The sequence below is a fragment of the Macadamia integrifolia genome, chromosome 4, assembly GCF_013358625.1.
Source record: "Macadamia integrifolia cultivar HAES 741 chromosome 4, SCU_Mint_v3, whole genome shotgun sequence".
In the NCBI taxonomy this organism is placed as follows: Eukaryota; Viridiplantae; Streptophyta; class Magnoliopsida; order Proteales; family Proteaceae; genus Macadamia; species Macadamia integrifolia.
Genome location: NC_056560.1, coordinates 8,944,550 through 8,963,536, shown reverse-complemented (window position 1 = coordinate 8,963,536; position 18,987 = coordinate 8,944,550). Strand labels below are relative to the sequence as shown.

Sequence of the window (18,987 nt, the reverse complement as noted above, 5' to 3'; positions counted from 1 at the left end):
AAAAAATATTAAAATATATTGATTTTTATTGGGTTATTCGGTATAGATTACTTTGGATCTTCTAAGGGTGTTAATTTCAAACTGAAATTGTTTACAAAATTGATCTAAACATGTTGACTAAACATATTCGACCAAAAAAACTTCTCCATAAGGGCAAAAATCTAGTAACTTTTTTTGAAGAAACAATTTAGAACTTGACCCCTTTAAATTGCCTTTTGAATCATTCATAAAAATTCTTCAAGATAAGGGTACTAAACAAAATTTCTAAAATAATTTGAAGATGACATCATCATGTCATTGTCATAGACATTTTTCAAGCACACATATAAAATTACACTATTAACCTAATCGAGAAAAAAAAATTGTAATACTAAAATGGTAACAAAGTAAGTTTATAACTTATTAACACCTTCAGGTATGAGGGGTGTCAATAAGAAAATCCCTTATAGAAACAACAGTAAATCTTTTACCTAATTGGAGTCCTGTAGTGTCCTCCCAATGCAGTAGGGGATTGTAAAACTTAAATTGGTCAACATCTTAAAGTTCAACAATGAAATTATTAAATTTTAAGGAATCATAACATTTGGAACTTCAGAGAACATTACATCATAAAATGACATCAAACAGCTTCTCACTGATACAACAACAATAACAACATCCAAAACCTTATCACAACTTAATGGGGTCAGCTACATGGAGATTCCAAGCAAGGAAGAGCGTGAGTATCCACACAAAAAGATTGACGGTTATGACTAATTATAATAAGTGTTGAATGTAATCTGATGCACCACAACAAATTAGCCACAAGCTTATGACGACATAATTTTATTTTCCTTCTTTTTAATTATGAATAGCAAAAACAGTTCCATATACTCTTCAAACATATAAACTAACTTAAAGAAATGGAAGATTAAAGATCATAAGAATTGTTGTCCGAAAGCAGTCGAAGGATCCTTCCAATTGACGATTTCAGAATGGTGGGGGAAATCATATGGCATTGCCGAGGCACAGAAGGATGCTTCATTGAACACTCTTACCACTTCTTGGTGGACAACTGCATTCCCCTCTTCTGTTAGGTGCAACCCATCACTGAAGGGAGATAAAATAGAAAATAAAAACAGATTGACAGTTAGAAATCTCTCTGTGATGGAAAAATAAAACATCAAGTACACTGACTTTAATACCTATATAAAAGATAAAAACTACAATAAGGTTAAGTGAATTATGATAAAAGAACTTAAAAAGTGTGGAAATTGAGTTTTAACATCTGTTATCTCCCAAATTCTAAAGATCTCCCACCCCCCCCCCCCCCAAAAAAATAAAAAATAAAGAAGAGACCTAGATTGTAGATACACCTCAATTCATTTTACCCTCCTCTTTTATCTGCATATTTCTCGACAGGACATAGAGCTACCTGCTCAAGCAAAAGGGTAATTCTTCAAAATATCTGTTCCTTGATCTCATACAATGGAAGGCGCAGTATGAGAGAAGGTACAAATTTTTAGTGTGTCAAGAGCCTAAAGAAGGGAATGCCAAAAGTTGCTTTTGCCAAGTCCCTATTAGAAACATATTAGTCCTTTCTTCCCCAGTCTAGAGAAGGTTACATAGCTAATTGTTTTATATTTATGGAGTTTTTGGTTAGAAGTTGGAAGTAAGTACTACTGAATCCATTGCAGTGCATCCCCAACCATTATCAAATCACATAAAAAATGACAATGTTTAAACTGAGGAGGAACCACATACAATTAAACTAATTTATTTTTCGCACTTATCATACAAACTAGACTTTGACCAATATACCAGGTTGGAAAATGAGCACCTTTCAGTCACTACAGTTTCTACAAACCCATGTTAAGCACTTAAAGAAGGCCCAATGACACTGCATTTTGTTAATGATACATGCTTTTTTTTCTTCTGATACTTGCATGCCCATCTAGTTTAATCGACCATCAAGTTGCACAAATTTAGCACAACAAGTGTGAGGTGCAGTGACCGCAAAAGCGAATGTCACTATCAGTCCTTTTACATTCCACTCATGGAACTGCAGGACAGATCAACTATTCACACAACATGGGAAGCAATGGATTTATGGGCCTGACCTACCCATCACCAGACCAAAATAAATCCAGAGCTTGCAAGAGACTCGATTTATTGGGCTGGTCTTTAGCCACAAAACCCTATACCAGAACTGGACCAGACTTCTTACCAGAGTTTTCTGTGCCAAGACAATGTTACTCAGGCCCAGTCTGTGCCATGAAGGCCAGGCCTGGGCTGTTGACAGCCCCACCATCAACCTCATAAATGAAAGAACAGCTTTCAAATTCACTAACCTTAGAATTTTTTTTCGCCACTCCTCTGTTTCCTGCATCCTGGACCATAAATCAATAGAAGGAAGACCAAGTTCCCTAGCCAATTCCACGCATTGCTTTGCATAAACTCCTGCCATTTCATTTGTCCTTTCTGGCACTTCAACTGCTTTTTCACCATACACAGATCTATAAAACAACCAATGAAATATTATTAAAGCATGAAACAGGATAAAGTATTGGAGAAATCGAGGAGCTTTTAATTTGCTTCATATGCTACCCACTTACAAATTCTCAGCAGATCCACTTTATGGTTTTTTGAATGTTCAGTTTGGTCTCTCCATGAAATGAGTACAAGAACTTATGAAAAAGCATTTTGGATGAGGGGTCAACCTCCAGAAGGTATGTAAAGTAAATGGTTCAATTCAGTCACATAGAAACGGAACACATAATCAAAAAAATAGAAAGGTCCCTAAATTCTTAAAATTTGCTTTCACATTAAACAGAAAATACCTGATGGGACTCAAAGTTAAAGACCAAAGAACCAACCCATCCACCATCTATGTGGTCAATGAACTGATTGATCTTGAAATTCACAAGGTCAATTGTCTTTCTTCCCTTGCATATAGAGGCTTTAGCAAATTGTTGAAGATAGCAAAAGGAAAGATGGCACGAGCTTCCTATGTACATCAATTTCTATAAACACTAGGCGTGGTTGAAGAGTAGCCCACACATTGGTATGCCTAAGAAAATAAAATACCCAAGCCCCAACCATTATGTGCCTCTTTGACGGGCATAATACAGTAATGAGGGTGTCCAGATTTTGAAGAGTAAGATTCTTGTCCAAGTGCATTCTCCAGCTAGGAAGGAGTTTATTCATGTGTGGAGGGAAGCAAATCAACGGATCTTAGGTCTTGTAAGAGGTGATAGGGATCATGAAGTTTATTATAGAATGTAAGGAGTCCCTCCCTGGAACCCTATCTTGCTGTTCGATTCCATTTGTTGATGGGGGGCTGTTCCCCATGGGTGTTTGTGAGGCCCAGTCCTTTCTTTAGGCATGTCTAATAGGGGATTCTAGGGCTGCCATTTTTTCTGTAAATTCTTTCTCTTCTCTCTTCTTTTCAATACATACTACTTACCCTAAAAAAAAAAATTGAACAAGGCAGAAAGATTAAAAAAGCATACGCACGAAGTTTGCTATAATGTAGGAAAATACTAAGTAGAATAAATGAAAAACAAGTCGGGGAGCAGAAACAGAATTGCAAAAACCCTTCAACGAAAGAAAGGAGAAACAAAACCCATTTACACAAACTAAATGTTTAAGACAATGAATAATAATAGAAAAAATGTTAATGATTAAAGAAAAGAAACAAGGGAAAAAAGAGTAGCATGAACATAATGAAATCCAAATAAGGAAAAAAAAAACAATTGAGAAAAACCTCTGATTTGATTATGTATTTTCATTAAAGTAATTTGGGCTCAAGTTCACAGTTCCTATAAGAGCACTAAAAAGCTTATGGACATGATTTTGGAGGCAGAGAAATATAAAACCTTGCATATTCCAAGCGACCTTCTTCATCCACTGGGGGTGGCGTGATAAGCACAACCAGCATGGTGGGGGAGCATTTCTGCCAGACAAACATCACATGAGAAAAACCTTCCCAAACACTTAAATCAGTTTCACTATGAACTATAAATAAGAATGAATATATCTGGTCCCATCATGCTAGGAGTAGACACGATGAAAAGATGTTACAGGCTTGGAATTCCAGAATCGAAGACCCAGTATGGGTTACATGTAGAGCCCTGTTGGAACCTGCAAAAATAAGGCCCCCAGCTGTGGGCTGCAACAATGGAACCACAAAGATCTATAAAAAACTGAAAACTTGTCCAGCAAAAATCTATATCAGTTTTATAATTTATTTGGCTGATGATTGTTAAGAATTCTTGTTTTTATATGAAACTGGATTTTCTTGTAAGCTCTATAAATGCTCATTGTAGAACATGACCTCAGTGGGGGTTACTGAAACTTCCTCAGAATTGCATCATTTGGACTGTAACTAAAGGCCTGACAATGGCATCAGTTGAACAGTGAAATATCAATATATCAATACAATGACTATCCAGGATAAGAAAATGTTTGGACATGAGGGAATGTTATCTACATTCTGATGCTAGAACAAAAGAAGGTAATTATTTGCAATTTTGACATAAATTCTGGTCCTGCTCAAACGTGAAACAAGAATCATGAATCACAATTAGAAAATGGGCTACAAAGAAATTAGGTTTTCAGATGCTAATTAAGCTCATTTTGAACCTTCAAATGTTGAACTATCTTTCTGAGGTTCTCCTTGTATTCTTCAACAGACACATGTTGACGTTCACTATTCCTACCCAAAAGTGCTGCATCATTAGCACCAAAGAAAATAGTGGTGGCAACAGGAGGGTTTGTGCATTCCTGAAAAATAAGATATAAAACAAACTTCTTTAAAAACTTTGAGAATGAACTGATAATGCAAGAAATATGCAGGTTTTAGCCTTTTTTTATAAAGTACTTGAATAGCAGTGAAACATTTTACTGCAGATAATGCTCCCTGCACAAAGTATTGCTATCTAAATGTACTTCATAAAATGAATCCAACAACACCATTCTTATCCCTCAAACATGACCGAAAACATAATTCAATTGAAGAGCCAGCTTCTTGGCATGATCTATTGAATTCATTAATTTCCATGAACTCTCCACAAGCCTTTCAACTTTCTAATTATCATTAGAAATCACTTCCATACTAAAGGACTAAGATAGGAGGAGGAAAAAGTAGCACCAAGGTGTAGTGTTAAAGGATGATTTCAGCTGGTGGACATGTCTATACAATTACTGGACAGGCCTAGGATAAAATGTAAGCGGTTATGACTACTGTGAGACTATTACTAGTGTTTAACTTATTCACTATTCCAGCCACTAATGTATATTTCAAAATTTTGGTTTCCTTATCCCCAATAAATTTCTTGTACATCACCTATAGTTGCAATTATTTGATTAAATAATTTTATGGAAAAATATTCAATTTTCTACTTGTAAAAGAAAAGGTTAGGAAATCTCTAATTGTTAATAAGAATAGTTAGAGAATGAGATTAGAATGTGAATGATGGAAACTCCAGAGTTTAGTGACTGATTAGGAATTGGCTTTGGAGCACAATGCCACAAATGATAACAAAAGGGCATCTTACATCATCCTCTAATATCAAGATGATATCAAACAATAGATACAAAATAAAACGACAAAGTGTCAAGAAAGTATAAATTACTTGTGATTTCTGAATGGTAGTATTAAGTCGGTTTCCCCCATTTATTATAATTTCATTAATTGCCTTTTAAGCAGTATTCACTTCCAGGGACAGACAAATTTCCAAGCGTCGCCTCAAGTTTTCTTCATTTTAATTTCACTGTAATTTCTCTTTTGTTGCTGATCTGTGCACCAGAGTTCTCAATATTTTCAATGAACTGTTGGCTGATGTGGCCCAATTCCCACATCAGCATAAGTTTAGTTTCCAGAACATAGTGGCAGTTACCTATCATGCTAGGTAACCCCTTTGATGGTAGAGAGTTACAAAGAAATAAGAATGAGAAGGGTTTTGGCTTGACTATAAATTACAGAAAATTCCATCTTTTGGCTGTAACTGTGGGAGAGACACAAGCCGGAGAACAACCCATCAGAGAGTGCAGTATTGGCGATTGTCATAGACAGGAGAGATACAATGGATACGCTGCAACTCACCGGAGAAGAGCAAATCAGCAAAGTTGACTGGATATGATATGAGGAGGAATGATGGGGCCTAATGGAGGTACGTAAATCTCCATTGAATTTAGTTTTATATAACACGAAGATGATCTTCGGCAATTTATTCCAAAACTTTTGATGATAGATGTAATTTTATAAATTAACAAACAAATAAAACAAAATCCAGCAATCAGGAGGAACCCCGCTTGTCAATTTGAAGCCATAACAATGAGAAAAAGTTATCCCAATTTGAAGCATAAAAATGACAGAAAATTATCCCATTCGATGGTACTCATCAATTTAAGGTATTAAACAGCAAGAACTAGAAAACAGGAGTTACTACTGGAAGAAATAAGCCAAGAGACAAATGCTTATCCACTGAAAGAGAAAATGGTGGGGTTGGGAAAGTGAGATAGAAGAGATTACAAGTGGGAAAAGGCGATGTAAAAGGAACAGAGCCAATCTAGTTGTGTATCCACCATATCCACGAACGACTACATCAGCCTGCAGAATCAGGGGCGAAAAACAAGATTAAACATTTCCAAAAGTTAGCAATGGCGGAGCCGCGCAGGGGTGGGATAGATAGACAGAATACCGCACCTTTCGAGAGTAGGTGTCGGCAAGAGCTGCTCCCCAACCACCTCGTCTGAAAGATTGCTCTGTGATTGAATCTCCAAACAACACTATCTGAGGCCTCATTCTACAAATCTAAATTCCGTGCGTCTGTGCCTGCGACTGCGAGTGCGAGCGCGAGAGCGAGAGAGAGAGAGAGAGAGAGCCGCTCCACAAAGTGTGGAATTGGTCGTTGATATGGCACCGTCAGCGGAAGGGAACTGCGGGTGATGCACGCATCAATATTAGTCTTTGACAACGACGAGTCGACCGCACGATAGGTATAGATCCTCTTCACGTACGTTCACCTGAACGTCGCTGTCTTAGTGTCCGTTTTATTTCCATAAATACGCCTCCTCTCCCATTTGATGGCAATGGGCGTACGTTCAGGTGAACGTACGTGCAGACATAATAACATTCTACTACAAGTGCCAATTTCCAACTGTATAAAATCAAATACGGGCTCTTCTTTTTAACCCCCTTTTTTAATATTCAATTTCAAACGACCTTCTTCTTCGCAGAACACAACCGCCCCTGATCTTCCTCCCCCACCCCCTACTCCCCCTGGACGGCGCAGCCGCCGTGGGAATTCATCCACTCAAATCTCAACATTTTTAAATTTCAAAACCCTAATTATAAACATAATTTTAAAATCTAACCATTGCAGAACTCGTATTTCAGCATCAAACAGTCAATTAAGGACTTCATTTAAACAAAAATAAAAATCAATCAAAGCAGCACCTTTTGAAGAAGGCCGAATCCACCACCCTCCCCGAATTTGTGATCGGAGTGAATCTCTGGTTGCTGCAACTAGGGTTTCTGGAGAGAATTACTTATTTTTATAAGGTATTTCCTTGTGAGCGTACTCTTGAATAGGTAGGGGTCGCGAAGTATGTTGGGGAGGAAGAACAGAGTGGAGAGGGGCGAGGTTGGGGGGGATTGGGAATGGGTGAGGTACTGAGGTATAAACCGTCTGAGCGCGTAATAGGTTTGTGGAGGACACGCGTCGATTAAAGAGCGCACAAGAAGAAACTTCTTGCTCCCCGTACGAGGAGCTGAACCGGACTCGTTCCATTTTGTATTGAAGGATCGTATTGGACGGCGTGATACCGTTCCTCTTGAGGATATCAATTTAAGAGCGGAATCAGAAACCGGACCTGAACCGGCCCACTACGAATCGGAATTGTCTCAACCATCTTCACCATTTAAACCATAAATTGAACCGTTTGGTCTAGGTTAGATAATACTAGCAATTATTGAGTTTAATGTAGTTGTGGATCAAACTTAGGGTCTACAACAGTATGTGATATTGTGATCTAAATCAACAAATAAAAAATAAAAGTCTCAATGAGATTCCCATGACTTGAGCAAAAACACCGAGTCAATAAAAATTCAGATTGACTGAACTTGGTTTAGCATTTCTTAAATCTGATCGCGTATTCATGATTCCTCTCTAGGTTTCTTATTTTTTTTACTTGACTCAAATGACATGCTTGAGTCAAAACCTGGTTTTTAAAATCATTTTGCTTCTTTCATCTGCCTTTCTCATAACCTGACAAAGCCTACAAGTGTATTTATTTTTACGGATATTCATGTAAAGAAATTGACTCAACATAACAAAGCAAGTCTTCCCAGCGATACCATATCTGAGTCAGGTTTTCAAGCTAGAAGCTATTGAACATGGCAATATATCATCAACTAAACAAACCAAAGGGAAGTGGATAGAGTAAGCAGTTGTCAAGGTATTGTGGAAAAAAAAAAAATACATACCCAGTGCATGAGGCTCCTACATGTGTGAGGTTGGGGAGGCAAGAACTACATGCAGCCTTACTTCGAGAATATCGAGAGGCTGTTTCAACTGCTTAACCACCAGTTATGTCAAGGTATTATGATTAGGTAGTTATCATATGCTCGTAATAATTAAAAGCATGTTACAAACACAGACATGCAAGACTAAAAAACGAGAGATATCCCCAGGCTATTGCACAGCACAAAAGATCCAGCCCTCACCATGATCTAGCAGAAAGGACTTATTGGCTTCCATTATTATAAGACTTAACCTTGATGTAACCTCGTCCGGGTCCCACACCTATAGTTATAGGCTTATAGCCTTATAGCCTTATAGCCTTATGGTAAAGATTAAACCCCAATAAGAGAGTGCTTGTGGGGAAAGCAAAAGAACAGAAACAGATAGAAGGGACAGGGAAAAGCCTGTCTCCCTTCTATGCTGCACAGGTATTATTTATGGAGGATTGAAGAACCCACATTTGATAAGTACAAAGGCATATCCTAGGCCAAAGTGAATCCCATTGGAGGTCCTAACACTAGGTCTACTGTAGTGTAGTCTTCAGGACAATGAGGAAAAAGAAACTAAAGGTGATGAGAACACAACAGATACAGATAAGCTGATCCTCAATGGTGGATCACTGACTCAGAAACCTCATGTTCACTTGCAAAGCAAAAGCAAAGACAAGGAGGGTGGTCTTTTCCTGTCATCCAATCTTGAAGCAAGTACATTCAAACAATTTAATCATGATGTGTTCGATACTACAAGACATACTTAAGTTTCATACTAATATACAATGTCTGAGAATACCCTCAAACATCTTCCAACCAAGTACAAGTGCAGATATGGGTATCTCCAAGTCCATGAGTGCCATCATAAATAAATAAGAAAGCATATTTTGGATTCATGGCAATTGTAGGCAAGCTTAGCACCTCCTGGGGCAAGGGACCTTACATGCTAAACATATGGTCCCTACTATTTCCTGACATATCACCTTACAAGCTTACATGCAAGTAGTATTTTGTATGTTAGCATGTTTTTGAGACGATTTTCAGTACTCAAGCTCAGCTTACAAGAATTCGTGCAATGGATGTAACAAACTTGGCTTACAAGAGTCAATGTAATGAATGTCAGTTCTGCGATGGTGTCAATTAGTGTATTTTACGCCAGACCTATGATGTTTTTCATTCAGTAAGCAGCCTCTCCGCAAAGCAGGGGTAAGGCTGCGTATATGATGGCCCTCCCCAGACCTTGCAGTAGTGGGAGCCTCGTGCACTTGGTATGTCCTTTTTACCTGTAATGTTTGTCATGTTAATCAGATTATGTTCATTTGGAGTGCTTTACAAAAATGTGCAAAATTCTGTTAATCTTTATTTTCAAAAGAAATCGTAGGATTCTGGTTTTATCTCAATTTCAAAACTTCATTCCAACTCGAAAGTTTTTCTGATCTACTTTGGGGGTGGAAAAAATGTTTCCCTCATGCACAGAATCATCAGTCCATTTCCTCGAGCAATATCAGTCAGGCAAGGTCCAAAGCCAGGTCGTTTAGAGTAATCATTTTTGTACCATAGAGTTCGTGTAAGAACAAATCATTGATAAGGTGAATTTCATCATAATTCTTATTCTTATTATTTCTCAAGGTCAAGACTATGAAGACAGATCATGCAATGGATCTAGAAAAGAAAATCTAGTTCCAAGGGAGAAATAGAATATTTTTTCACTAAACATGTGAGAAATAATGACATCTTATAATCATTATGTTCTGCTGCCAGCCCAATGGGAGATACAAGATAGAGTGATGCTACCATGGACAATCCAAACTGAGTCACAGGTTAGAAACAGCACAACCTAAAAGAAACTACTAAAGTTACATAAACTGGACACAGACCTTCTCAAGTACCCTTAACAACTTTCTTACACAGCTAGCTAACTAATTATCGAGCTTTTACTTAGATGTTGGCCCATGAGAATGTTGTCCAAGCATAGACAGCCGAGGACTGGGAGTTTGCCTTGCTTCAGGCACCTTCCCCCTGAATTGTGGATTTTGCTCCACCCTTAGCTCACCAACTTGTGGGCTGTATGCCTTCTGTGACACCCTAGGACTGTACAGGGGCTTAATATCATCTTGTGAGGTTCGGGTTGAACTTGTTACTTTTGGACTGTATGTGTGGCGAATCTCACCGCGGCTTCTTGTGATAATATCATCAAGAATTTCTCCACTGTCTGTACAAACATTTCTTGCTTGAGGATCTTGTTCCTACCAAGTGAAGACAGATTATTGAATCAGTGAAAAAGCATTAGGACATGATCTTGGTGGAAGGGTCATGCTAGCTACTTACACCAAATGAGAGGTTGTATGTTATAGCTGGGGCTTCTTCATATTCTGCAGCATCCAAGTCTTGAAGATGGGCCCCTTTGAAAAATTTGGGAAGTACATATTGCCTCACTGGGACTAGAAGCATGATCAATAGTGGGAAAAGGACCCCAGCAATTGGAATCCAAGTTAAGCCAAAACATAAAAGCAAGTAAACCGCCTGGAAAATGGTAAAGGTTGCAATGGCTTTAAATGGAACCGTCTCAACAAATGTTGCATGATACTCCGACACCCTGAGAAGTTTGATATAGGCATTACTGAATGTATGAATGAAAACTTACTGGTGAGAGTTTGAGATAAATTAGAAGTTACAATCAAGGAGATGAAAGCGTAAATCATGGAAACGTAGAGGACCATCCATTGGAAAGAGCATTGCCTAAGAAATCTATGAATGAAAACTTACTTGTATCTTCGACTAGGAGCAGTGAAAAGTAACAATATCCTCTCCCAAAATTGATTTCCCGGCAAGCTTTCAATTGCCATAAAAGCAAAGTAGCCCCAAAGAACTGAAGTTGGGATCTTCTTGATGAGAGGCATTGCAGCAATGCAACTTCCAACCATCAAGGCTTGAAGCAAATTGCTAAGACGCTGTTCTTTGACTTCAATGGGTAAAAGATCATCAATATCTTTCTCCAAGTCAAACACAGATTCGTCAACTGGGGCATCAATGTTGCCACTGCTTGAAGCCAGTTGTATTGTGGACTCTTTTAACTCTTTCAGCCCCTGTTCACAGCACAACCATCAAGAAAACCATTCATGGTGAAAGAGGGGAAGGGGAAGGTAGAAAATAAAAACAACTGTTGAATATGTGTTGAAACATCAGGTATGTTCAATTACCAGGCCAGGTGGAGTTTGAAAGACTAATGGAGTTTGCATTTGATTATACGCTTCTTGCATGCTCCCATACAACTGACCCAAACTCGAATTCTTACGAATACTTTTCCAAGCAGTTGTTGTAAGCTTATTGCACAAAAGCTGTATAAAAATTCCACATAAATTCCAATGGTACCAAAGAAAGAACAAAGTGACAAGGGAAAAAAAAAAGAGAGAAGTATTTGTATCCATAGAGGCCTGAGGCACTCGAAAGAAAATGAATACTGAAAAAACAGGATGAAGTCCTATTGGATAGCCTATGGCACAGCAATTGTGTAGTCAAGGTAACTATTAGGTGCGCCCATCTGGGGCATCTCACATGCCTAAATCTGATTTGACCAGATGATCCAACCTATCAGATTTATTACCTTATAACGGAGAGTGCAGCAGAGCTTGTCAATAAAATTGAAGTTTAAAATCATTCATCCAAGGATAAATCTCTATCTTAAAAGCATAAGGAAGGAACATAATCTCCAATCCAATCCCCAGCAAAGAAACAAACCCTTCTGCATGACTCATATGTGCACCACAAGGAGGGCACATCATCTTCTTCCAATACACTATCCCCCTAAAAGAATAGGGATCCTTCATATGCAAAGTTTCACAGTTTGAAAAACTCTGCAAGTACAACCAGAGGATTCCACCCCTCACACCAACAGTAGATTTGGATAATAACCCAAAAAATACATAAGGAAACCATATCCATAAAGAACACACACCTGCTAAGTAAATTTACAACAATATTTAGTTTGATTTCTCAGAAATTTCTATGGTCTTGCATGTAGGACTTATTTTACCTGATGCTTCAGGGTAGCCAAACTTTTTGTGTGCATTGGAGATTGTGGAATAACACCATTAGAAGGAGGGATGCCAATTAGACCGCATACTATGACCTACCCAAAAAGAACGAGAAAAATCAAAAGAAAAGCTCCACTAAACGCATGGAAACAAGGATCACAAGCTCCAGAATGAAACAAAATTTGAGATTCAATCCCAATGGCTTACCAAGAAACCCAAAAGAAGGAGGTCATAATGGTATGAAGGTGGCTTCTTAAGATTAAACTCCTTCTGTTGGGCAAGTTGAGATGCAACACTGTGATCAAAGTAATAAAGCACAGCAATCATGGTAGCAGGTATGAATGCTCCAGCAATATATAATGGCGGCACATTCAACATATCCTGCTCATCAAACATATATGAGTTTCTAATAAAAAAAGAAAAAGGAGGCAGCGTAAGAAGAGAGAGGAATTCAAGGTAATAGGTTCCTAGCAAATAGTTTACCCAGATGCAGAAGAACTGAATCAACAATGATGAGATGCAGAAAATTAAATTCCAATAAAAATGTTCCTTTTGACAAGCCACAAAGGTATTCAAAAAGCTCATTTCCAAGGCAGAGCTAAGTGGTAACTGGTAACTGCGATCCATGGGTCCAAAACAGAAAGGAAGATGAAACTGCTATAATTTGATAAAAAAGCAAATACCTTGATAACTGTCCAATTTGAGTAAGCACCCGGAGACCATGGATTCGGGCTGAAAAGGCGCCTTGGGATCCCTTTTGGAACATCTTTAACTGGTATATAAGATACAGCAGTCCATGCAAGAACCATTAGTGGGACTCCATAATCAGCGATGAATCCCCTTAGACAACCTACAATTACAACCATGCAAGTTATACATCTTGAACAGAGGGCAGAAAAAGCAAGCATATATTTTCTAATATAAAATATAAAACAAGTACTGCCTATTTTCTAAGGATTATCGGAAGGATGGATATAGAAAATCAATATTCATTATCCAAAGGAAAGAACATAATTCCTAAGAAGCCAGTTCAGATTCTTCTATTTAGTAGGCACTATAAAATTGAAGACTGAATCCCTGTTGCAACAAAAACTTACTTGACCTTATAATATTTATATATGTATATTGCCTCTTTAGCACATCGGAATTAAATATTTATACCAGTCCCATAACGCCATGATCTAGCTTTGCGGCTCCTTATTGCAGTTAGAAGAAGGCCAAAGGAGAGAACCAAAGCAAACATTCCATTGCTGAAACGCCATGGTGGTAACAGTGCAGTCTGATTAGGTTTTTCCCTCTGCGGTATGCCAAACTCCTCCACAACACCCTGTTAGATAAAATACATGAATTTTTTATTACTGAACAGAGTATATGATGATGGGCGTCCAATTTGAAGAAAAAAAAATGGTAAGATCCTATGACTGAAAAACTCCTCATTTTTAATGATTTATATTTCACATGTAAACTGGTTTTGGACCTCTAAACGTGCTAAAATCTTCCCACAAATCAACACATATCTGTATAAAACTATGTTACACAAGACATATACCAAAATACAACATCTAGATCAGTAGAAACAGAAGTATATAAATCAACAGGATATAAAAGTAATAACAATAATATATGTCTTCCCTAATTGGATCCAATTCTACAATAGTCCTGACTAAATCTTGCTTAAAATTTGGCTACCTTCTAACAGTCACTAAGAAAAATAATAAAGCATCCTTACCCGAATAGCCTGCTGCATAAAGAGCATTGCTATAAGCAAACCAAAAAGTTCACCCGCAATACGTGTAAACCTATTTATAATAGAGCATGCACCCAGAATTGCCAGCAAGAACAGCAAGGCTGAAGTCCACACACAAACCCTGTAAACAGATCAGCTTTGGGAATTCAGTATCCACTAGAAGAGTTATGTAAACATGTAGCACTGGGCTATCAATGTGGAGATCGAAAGCAATCAAGGTGTACCATCCTGTCCAGGCCAAAAAGAGCTTCTGACCCAGATCTTGTCTGTCCTTAGCAAAGTCAAACATGAATGTGTACATCAGAACTGTTGGCTCAGCAACCCCAAGAATAAGCAGTGGCTGTCCTCCAATGATTGAGTGAATGATGCCACATAATGCTGTAGATGCAAGAGTCTGCACTGCAGTTAAAGTTCCATCTGCAAAAACAATTACTGGAATTGTTAAATCCTCCATCCAATTAGCAAAGAAAGCAAATAATTGTTGTATTAGATTGTCCTACTTGTAGTCCTCTCCAGTTGCTCCCCAAAAGATATTACAGGAATTGCTGAAGCAAAGAATACGTATGTAGTGGGAGCAAGGATCCTGGGTAATCGAAGGGATGTTAGAATTCTGTAGTTGCATCATAGAAATAATAAATCACAAACTAGTAATATTTGCAAGGCATCTTTTGTTCTTTTTTACTTTTAATTGAAACCTGGTCATACAATGACACCCTGTAATCTGTATGGGACTAAACGGGGAAAAAACACAGGTTTCCTTAAAACCAAGATGGATAGGGAGGACAGGAAAGTATTGATAATGCAAAAGTTTTATCCAGGAGCCAAAATTCGAGATCATAAGGAAGAACTTGACGTGGAAGAAATACAAACCTGCAACCCGAACTAAACCCACCAGTCCAATCTTGTTTGTAGCACAACAATCTTCCTTTAAGATCATTCTTGATTCCACGAAAGGGCACGAATGTTTCTTCCATGATAGTTTATCCGTGTTGTGACACAAAAGGATTATAGTCCTCTCTCTCTCTCTCTCACACACACACACAGAGGAAAAAAAAAGACTATAGATGATAATAGATATAATATATGCTAAACACACAATTTCAAGGGACTTGAGAGGCCATTGTGATACCTAAACTTGCATCCCCAAAGATAGCTGGTGACAAACTATGGGCAGGCAGAATGGAAACTCTTGATCATCATAGCATTTTGGATGAAAACAAAACTAAAGAAATATAACCTTGATTCATTTTGAATGTACATGTGGCCCGTGTTTTGGTCCATGACTACTAATCCTTCTTTGTATAAAGTGGAATGTTACATCTGAAAAATAATTAAAGAATGAACTTTGTTTTTTCTATATGAAGAACAAATGAATCAATTAGGAACTTATGCACATGAATCTAAGCTCAAACATGGATACATCCTCAATTTAACATAGATCAAAAAGCTGTATTGCTTACATTCTATTCGGTCTCAACAGAAAACAGTCACTAATGAACAGAGTTTACTAGGAGTAGCTACAGATAACAGTCAATAATGCACAAAGTCTACTAGGAGTAGCTACAGAGATGACTAACGAGATAAACAAACAATCTCCATTTGCAAGGAACTCAACTAGCGAGTGAGCACAAGACCCCTCATATCTACTCTCAAGTCTCACCCCTTATTTCCATAAGCAGCAAGGAACCTGCCCATCAAGGATAAACGCCAATCCAATATCCCGAAAGAGATAAAGATAGCACAAAACCCAGTAGATCAATTAACTTGGACTAGTTTTTACATGGTAGAACCGACAGAAATCCTCCTGAGACTTGATTTCAGGTCTATAAATTATATCATAGCCTAACTGATCAATTACATGGTTTGGCTTTCACATGTCAAAAACTAAATGAAATAGTCCTAAGTTTAGAAGAGAATTTCCTGGGACAGAGAACAGCAAAGACTAGCGCAGACCCATTTCTGCCAAACAATATTTAGCTCTGTTTAGGAAAAATTTAAAAAAGAAAGGGCATTACCCTGACAAGAACAAAAACCCTTAAAAACTAGAGATAGTGGACTCATAAACCACTTTTGACTCTAAACACAAGAGGGCTACAGATCAAACACGGAGTAATTAGCGAAAACCCATGACCATTGAGTGACTTGAGATGATTTAAGAGAGTTTAAATCAACAAATCGAACCCAATTTACATAATTGAAAAAGAAAATGCCTACAAGATTCAGTTACATGAACTTGGAAGAAAGAAAATCGAAGAAGAGGACTAGAGATGGACGTCAAGAAGAAGCTCAGAAGATGTTACATGTACGCAGAAGACAGAAAATCGTTGGGGTTTATATAGAAAAGAAGAAGGTAGATTCAGAAATTCTCAATTACGCAAACTCTGAAGTGGAGTATTTCGGAAATACGTAAGTGTGCGGTGATCGAAATGACAAAAAAATGATAGAGACTAACAGATGAAAGAGAACAAGAAAACAGTTGAGACTTGAGATTTGAGAGTGAAATTTTGCACTTTTGAGTAATTTACATTTATCTCAGAGATTATTGAAAACGAGAGAGGGGAGAAGGGGTTTAGAGAGAGAGAGAGAGAGAGAGGTAAGTGATGGACAGAATGGCGACAAAATGGCAAAAACAGAGGTGATGGACCCTAAATGCTTCAGCCATAGAAGCTGGAAAAAGAAAAAGACCAGGGTGGGCGTTGGGGGTGGGGGAGGGTGGATTTGAACACTTGAAGTGTCCAAACCACCCCTCTATGGTTCAATTTTTCCAGTAACGAAATAACAGAAGAAAGAGGAGTTCCTGATTCCCTGTAACTCCCAAACTCCAACGATCCAAGTGTCGTTGAGCAAAAAAAAAAAAAAAAAGAAAATTACTTGATTACTTACTTATGTTTCCCTTTACAAAATTACCTACCAAAAATTTCAGTTAACAAAAATACTCAAAATTAAGTTTTCCTCTACAAAATTACCCACTTAAAGTTTAAGTTAACAAAAATACCCAAAATTGAGTTTGGGTTTACAAAACTACCCACACAAAGTTTTAGTAATAAAAAAATACATGATTATGCATGGAAGATGAAAACTTACTATTTTGGGTAGTTTTGTAAATCCAAACCTGATTTTGGGTATTTTTGTTAACTGAAACTTTTGGTGGGTAGTTTGTAAACCCAAACCCAATTTTAGGTATTTTTGTTAACCAAAACTTTTTGTGGGTAATTTTATAAAGGGAAACCCAAAAGTGGGTAATCATGTAATTTTCCCAAAAAAAAATCCCCCGCCCTCGGTGTCATCTAGGGTTTCAAAATTGGTGAATCCCAATCGATTTAACTCAGAATCGGCACTAATCGATTTGACCGATTCACTTTCATTTATGACCGAGCTTGATCAAATTTCACCGATTTTTACCTATTTGAATCGAAAACTAGCAGTGTCTGATTCGGATGCTGATTCCAATTTTTAAAACCTTGGTGTGAAAATGTTGCTGCTATTGATACCTAGTTACCAACAGAGTCTCTCTCTCTCTCTCTCTCTCTCTCTCTCTCTCTCTCTCTCTCTCTCTCTCTCTCTCTCCCTCTTAAAATCGTCGGAATTGGACACTTGGAATTTTGGTTCACTCTCGACCTCAATTGACACCAATTCTCGGTTCTCATACGATGTTGATTCACACACATAGTATCGCATGAAAATGATTTTCGTACGAGAATCTCATCCACAAATGAGATAGGTTAGGTTCGATTTAATACTAACATTAATTATGTTTTGTTTTTAGAGAAAAAAGAGCTAAGTTTCAAAGTGGAAAAATATACATAGTAGGAGGAAAACACTTGGCTAAAGCTTCTAAATGCTTCAAACCAAACACCTAATTGAAATTATAGACTTCTATAATTTTTATTTCTTTCTATTTCAGTTTATTTGACGACTTCACTTTATCAATGAAATTTTATTTTAATTCATTCAATTTAGGTCACATTTAACCAAATGAAAACGTAATCTCAAAATTAAAAGAAAATAAAAATAAATAAATAATCCTTAAAATCTACAATCTATTTATGTTTCTATCAAATACCTCCCTTAAGAAAGCTCAAGTGAAACCAAGTTAGCTACATGGATATCACTCTCATAATTGACATCTTTTCAAAAGAAACATAGATAACATACTTTTTTTTTTGTCATGATAACAAAATTCATAATCAAGCATTTTGGGAAGTTGAGGTTCCCCGCTTCTTCTACTAAAAAAAGAAAAAGTGTTTAGCAATTTCTTAGAAAGTACACTTTATTTTTTTTTTTAGATATAAATTTTGATTTCAACTCACAAACTGGTCCGCCACTTTGATAAAAGCCATAAAAGGCCTTCTCTTTCACAATTGAAAGTGAAATCCACACTACCACAATTTTAGTTTGTAATCATACACCTTTTTGATTCACTTCTACTGTTTTGAGCCGTAGACCATAGCTGAAAGAAAGAAATAAAGTTGTGTTTAGTAGTCATTCAGTTTTAGAAACGACATTTCGTGTCAAAAAATTTTTAGTTTATGTGTTAAGATGCTGTTTTAAACAAAAAATTGGTGTTTGGTGAAATTGTTTGAAGAACGATTACCCTAATTCATTTTTTTTTTGTATTTGGAACAAAACCGAATGATGGAACAACGTTTTACTGTTCTGTCATTTTTATTTTTTTTTTTGTTATAAAAAATCGAAAAACACCAAGTTGA

At 37.2% G+C, this 18,987-nt stretch overlaps 2 protein-coding genes across 3 annotated transcripts; both read right to left on the bottom strand.

Moving 5' to 3' along the window:
* Positions 1 to 723: 723 nt before the first annotated feature.
* LOC122076659 (GDSL esterase/lipase At5g62930-like) lies at positions 724 to 7,657 on the bottom strand. The gene is made up of 7 exons (XM_042642075.1): positions 7,442 to 7,657; positions 6,689 to 6,921; positions 6,515 to 6,592; positions 4,624 to 4,764; positions 3,858 to 3,934; positions 2,331 to 2,495; positions 724 to 1,089 (listed from the first exon to the last, which is right to left on the bottom strand). Exons 2-7 carry the CDS (start codon positions 6,785 to 6,787, stop codon positions 918 to 920), a joined length of 732 nt encoding a protein of 243 aa, XP_042498009.1. The 5' UTR covers positions 6,788 to 6,921; positions 7,442 to 7,657; the 3' UTR covers positions 724 to 917.
* A 2,558-nt stretch (positions 7,658 to 10,215) lies between these two features.
* LOC122076657 (probable boron transporter 2) lies at positions 10,216 to 16,788 on the bottom strand. Of its 2 annotated transcripts, XM_042642072.1 has the most exons (12): positions 15,149 to 16,784; positions 14,779 to 14,861; positions 14,503 to 14,695; positions 14,261 to 14,399; positions 13,693 to 13,858; positions 13,215 to 13,381; positions 12,739 to 12,912; positions 12,531 to 12,626; positions 11,698 to 11,835; positions 11,264 to 11,583; positions 10,826 to 11,093; positions 10,216 to 10,743 (listed from the first exon to the last, which is right to left on the bottom strand). In XM_042642072.1, exons 1-12 carry the CDS (start codon positions 15,250 to 15,252, stop codon positions 10,432 to 10,434), a joined length of 2,160 nt encoding a protein of 719 aa, XP_042498006.1. In that variant the 5' UTR covers positions 15,253 to 16,784; the 3' UTR covers positions 10,216 to 10,431. The 2 variants fall into 2 exon arrangements, with proteins under 2 accessions (XP_042498006.1, XP_042498007.1); XM_042642073.1 differs by lacking the exon at positions 12,531 to 12,626 and having other exon boundaries at positions 15,149 to 16,788.
* Between the last annotated feature and the right edge of the window lie 2,199 nt (positions 16,789 to 18,987).

Bases quoted from the DNA above. Each gene is read 5' to 3' on its own strand.
- LOC122076659 (XM_042642075.1), bottom strand. From the start codon at position 6,787: ATGAGGCCTCAGATAGTGTTGTTTGGAGATTCAATCACAGAGCAATCT. The intron at 2,496-3,857 runs GTTTTATATTTC...GTTGTTTTATAG, and splicing joins GGTCGCTTGGAATATGCAAG to ATCTGTGTATGGTGAAAAAG. The intron at 1,090-2,330 runs GTTAGTGAATTT...ATCTCCCTTCAG, and splicing joins TGGCGAAAAAAAATTCTAAG to TGATGGGTTGCACCTAACAG.
- LOC122076657 (XM_042642072.1), bottom strand. From the start codon at position 15,252: ATGGAAGAAACATTCGTGCCCTTTCGTGGAATCAAGAATGATCTTAAA. The intron at 14,400-14,502 runs GTACACCTTGAT...ATCTGTTTACAG, and splicing joins TTTTTGGCCTGGACAGGATG to GGTTTGTGTGTGGACTTCAG. The intron at 13,382-13,692 runs GTATAAATATTT...TTGTAATTGTAG, and splicing joins ATCATGGCGTTATGGGACTG to GTTGTCTAAGGGGATTCATC.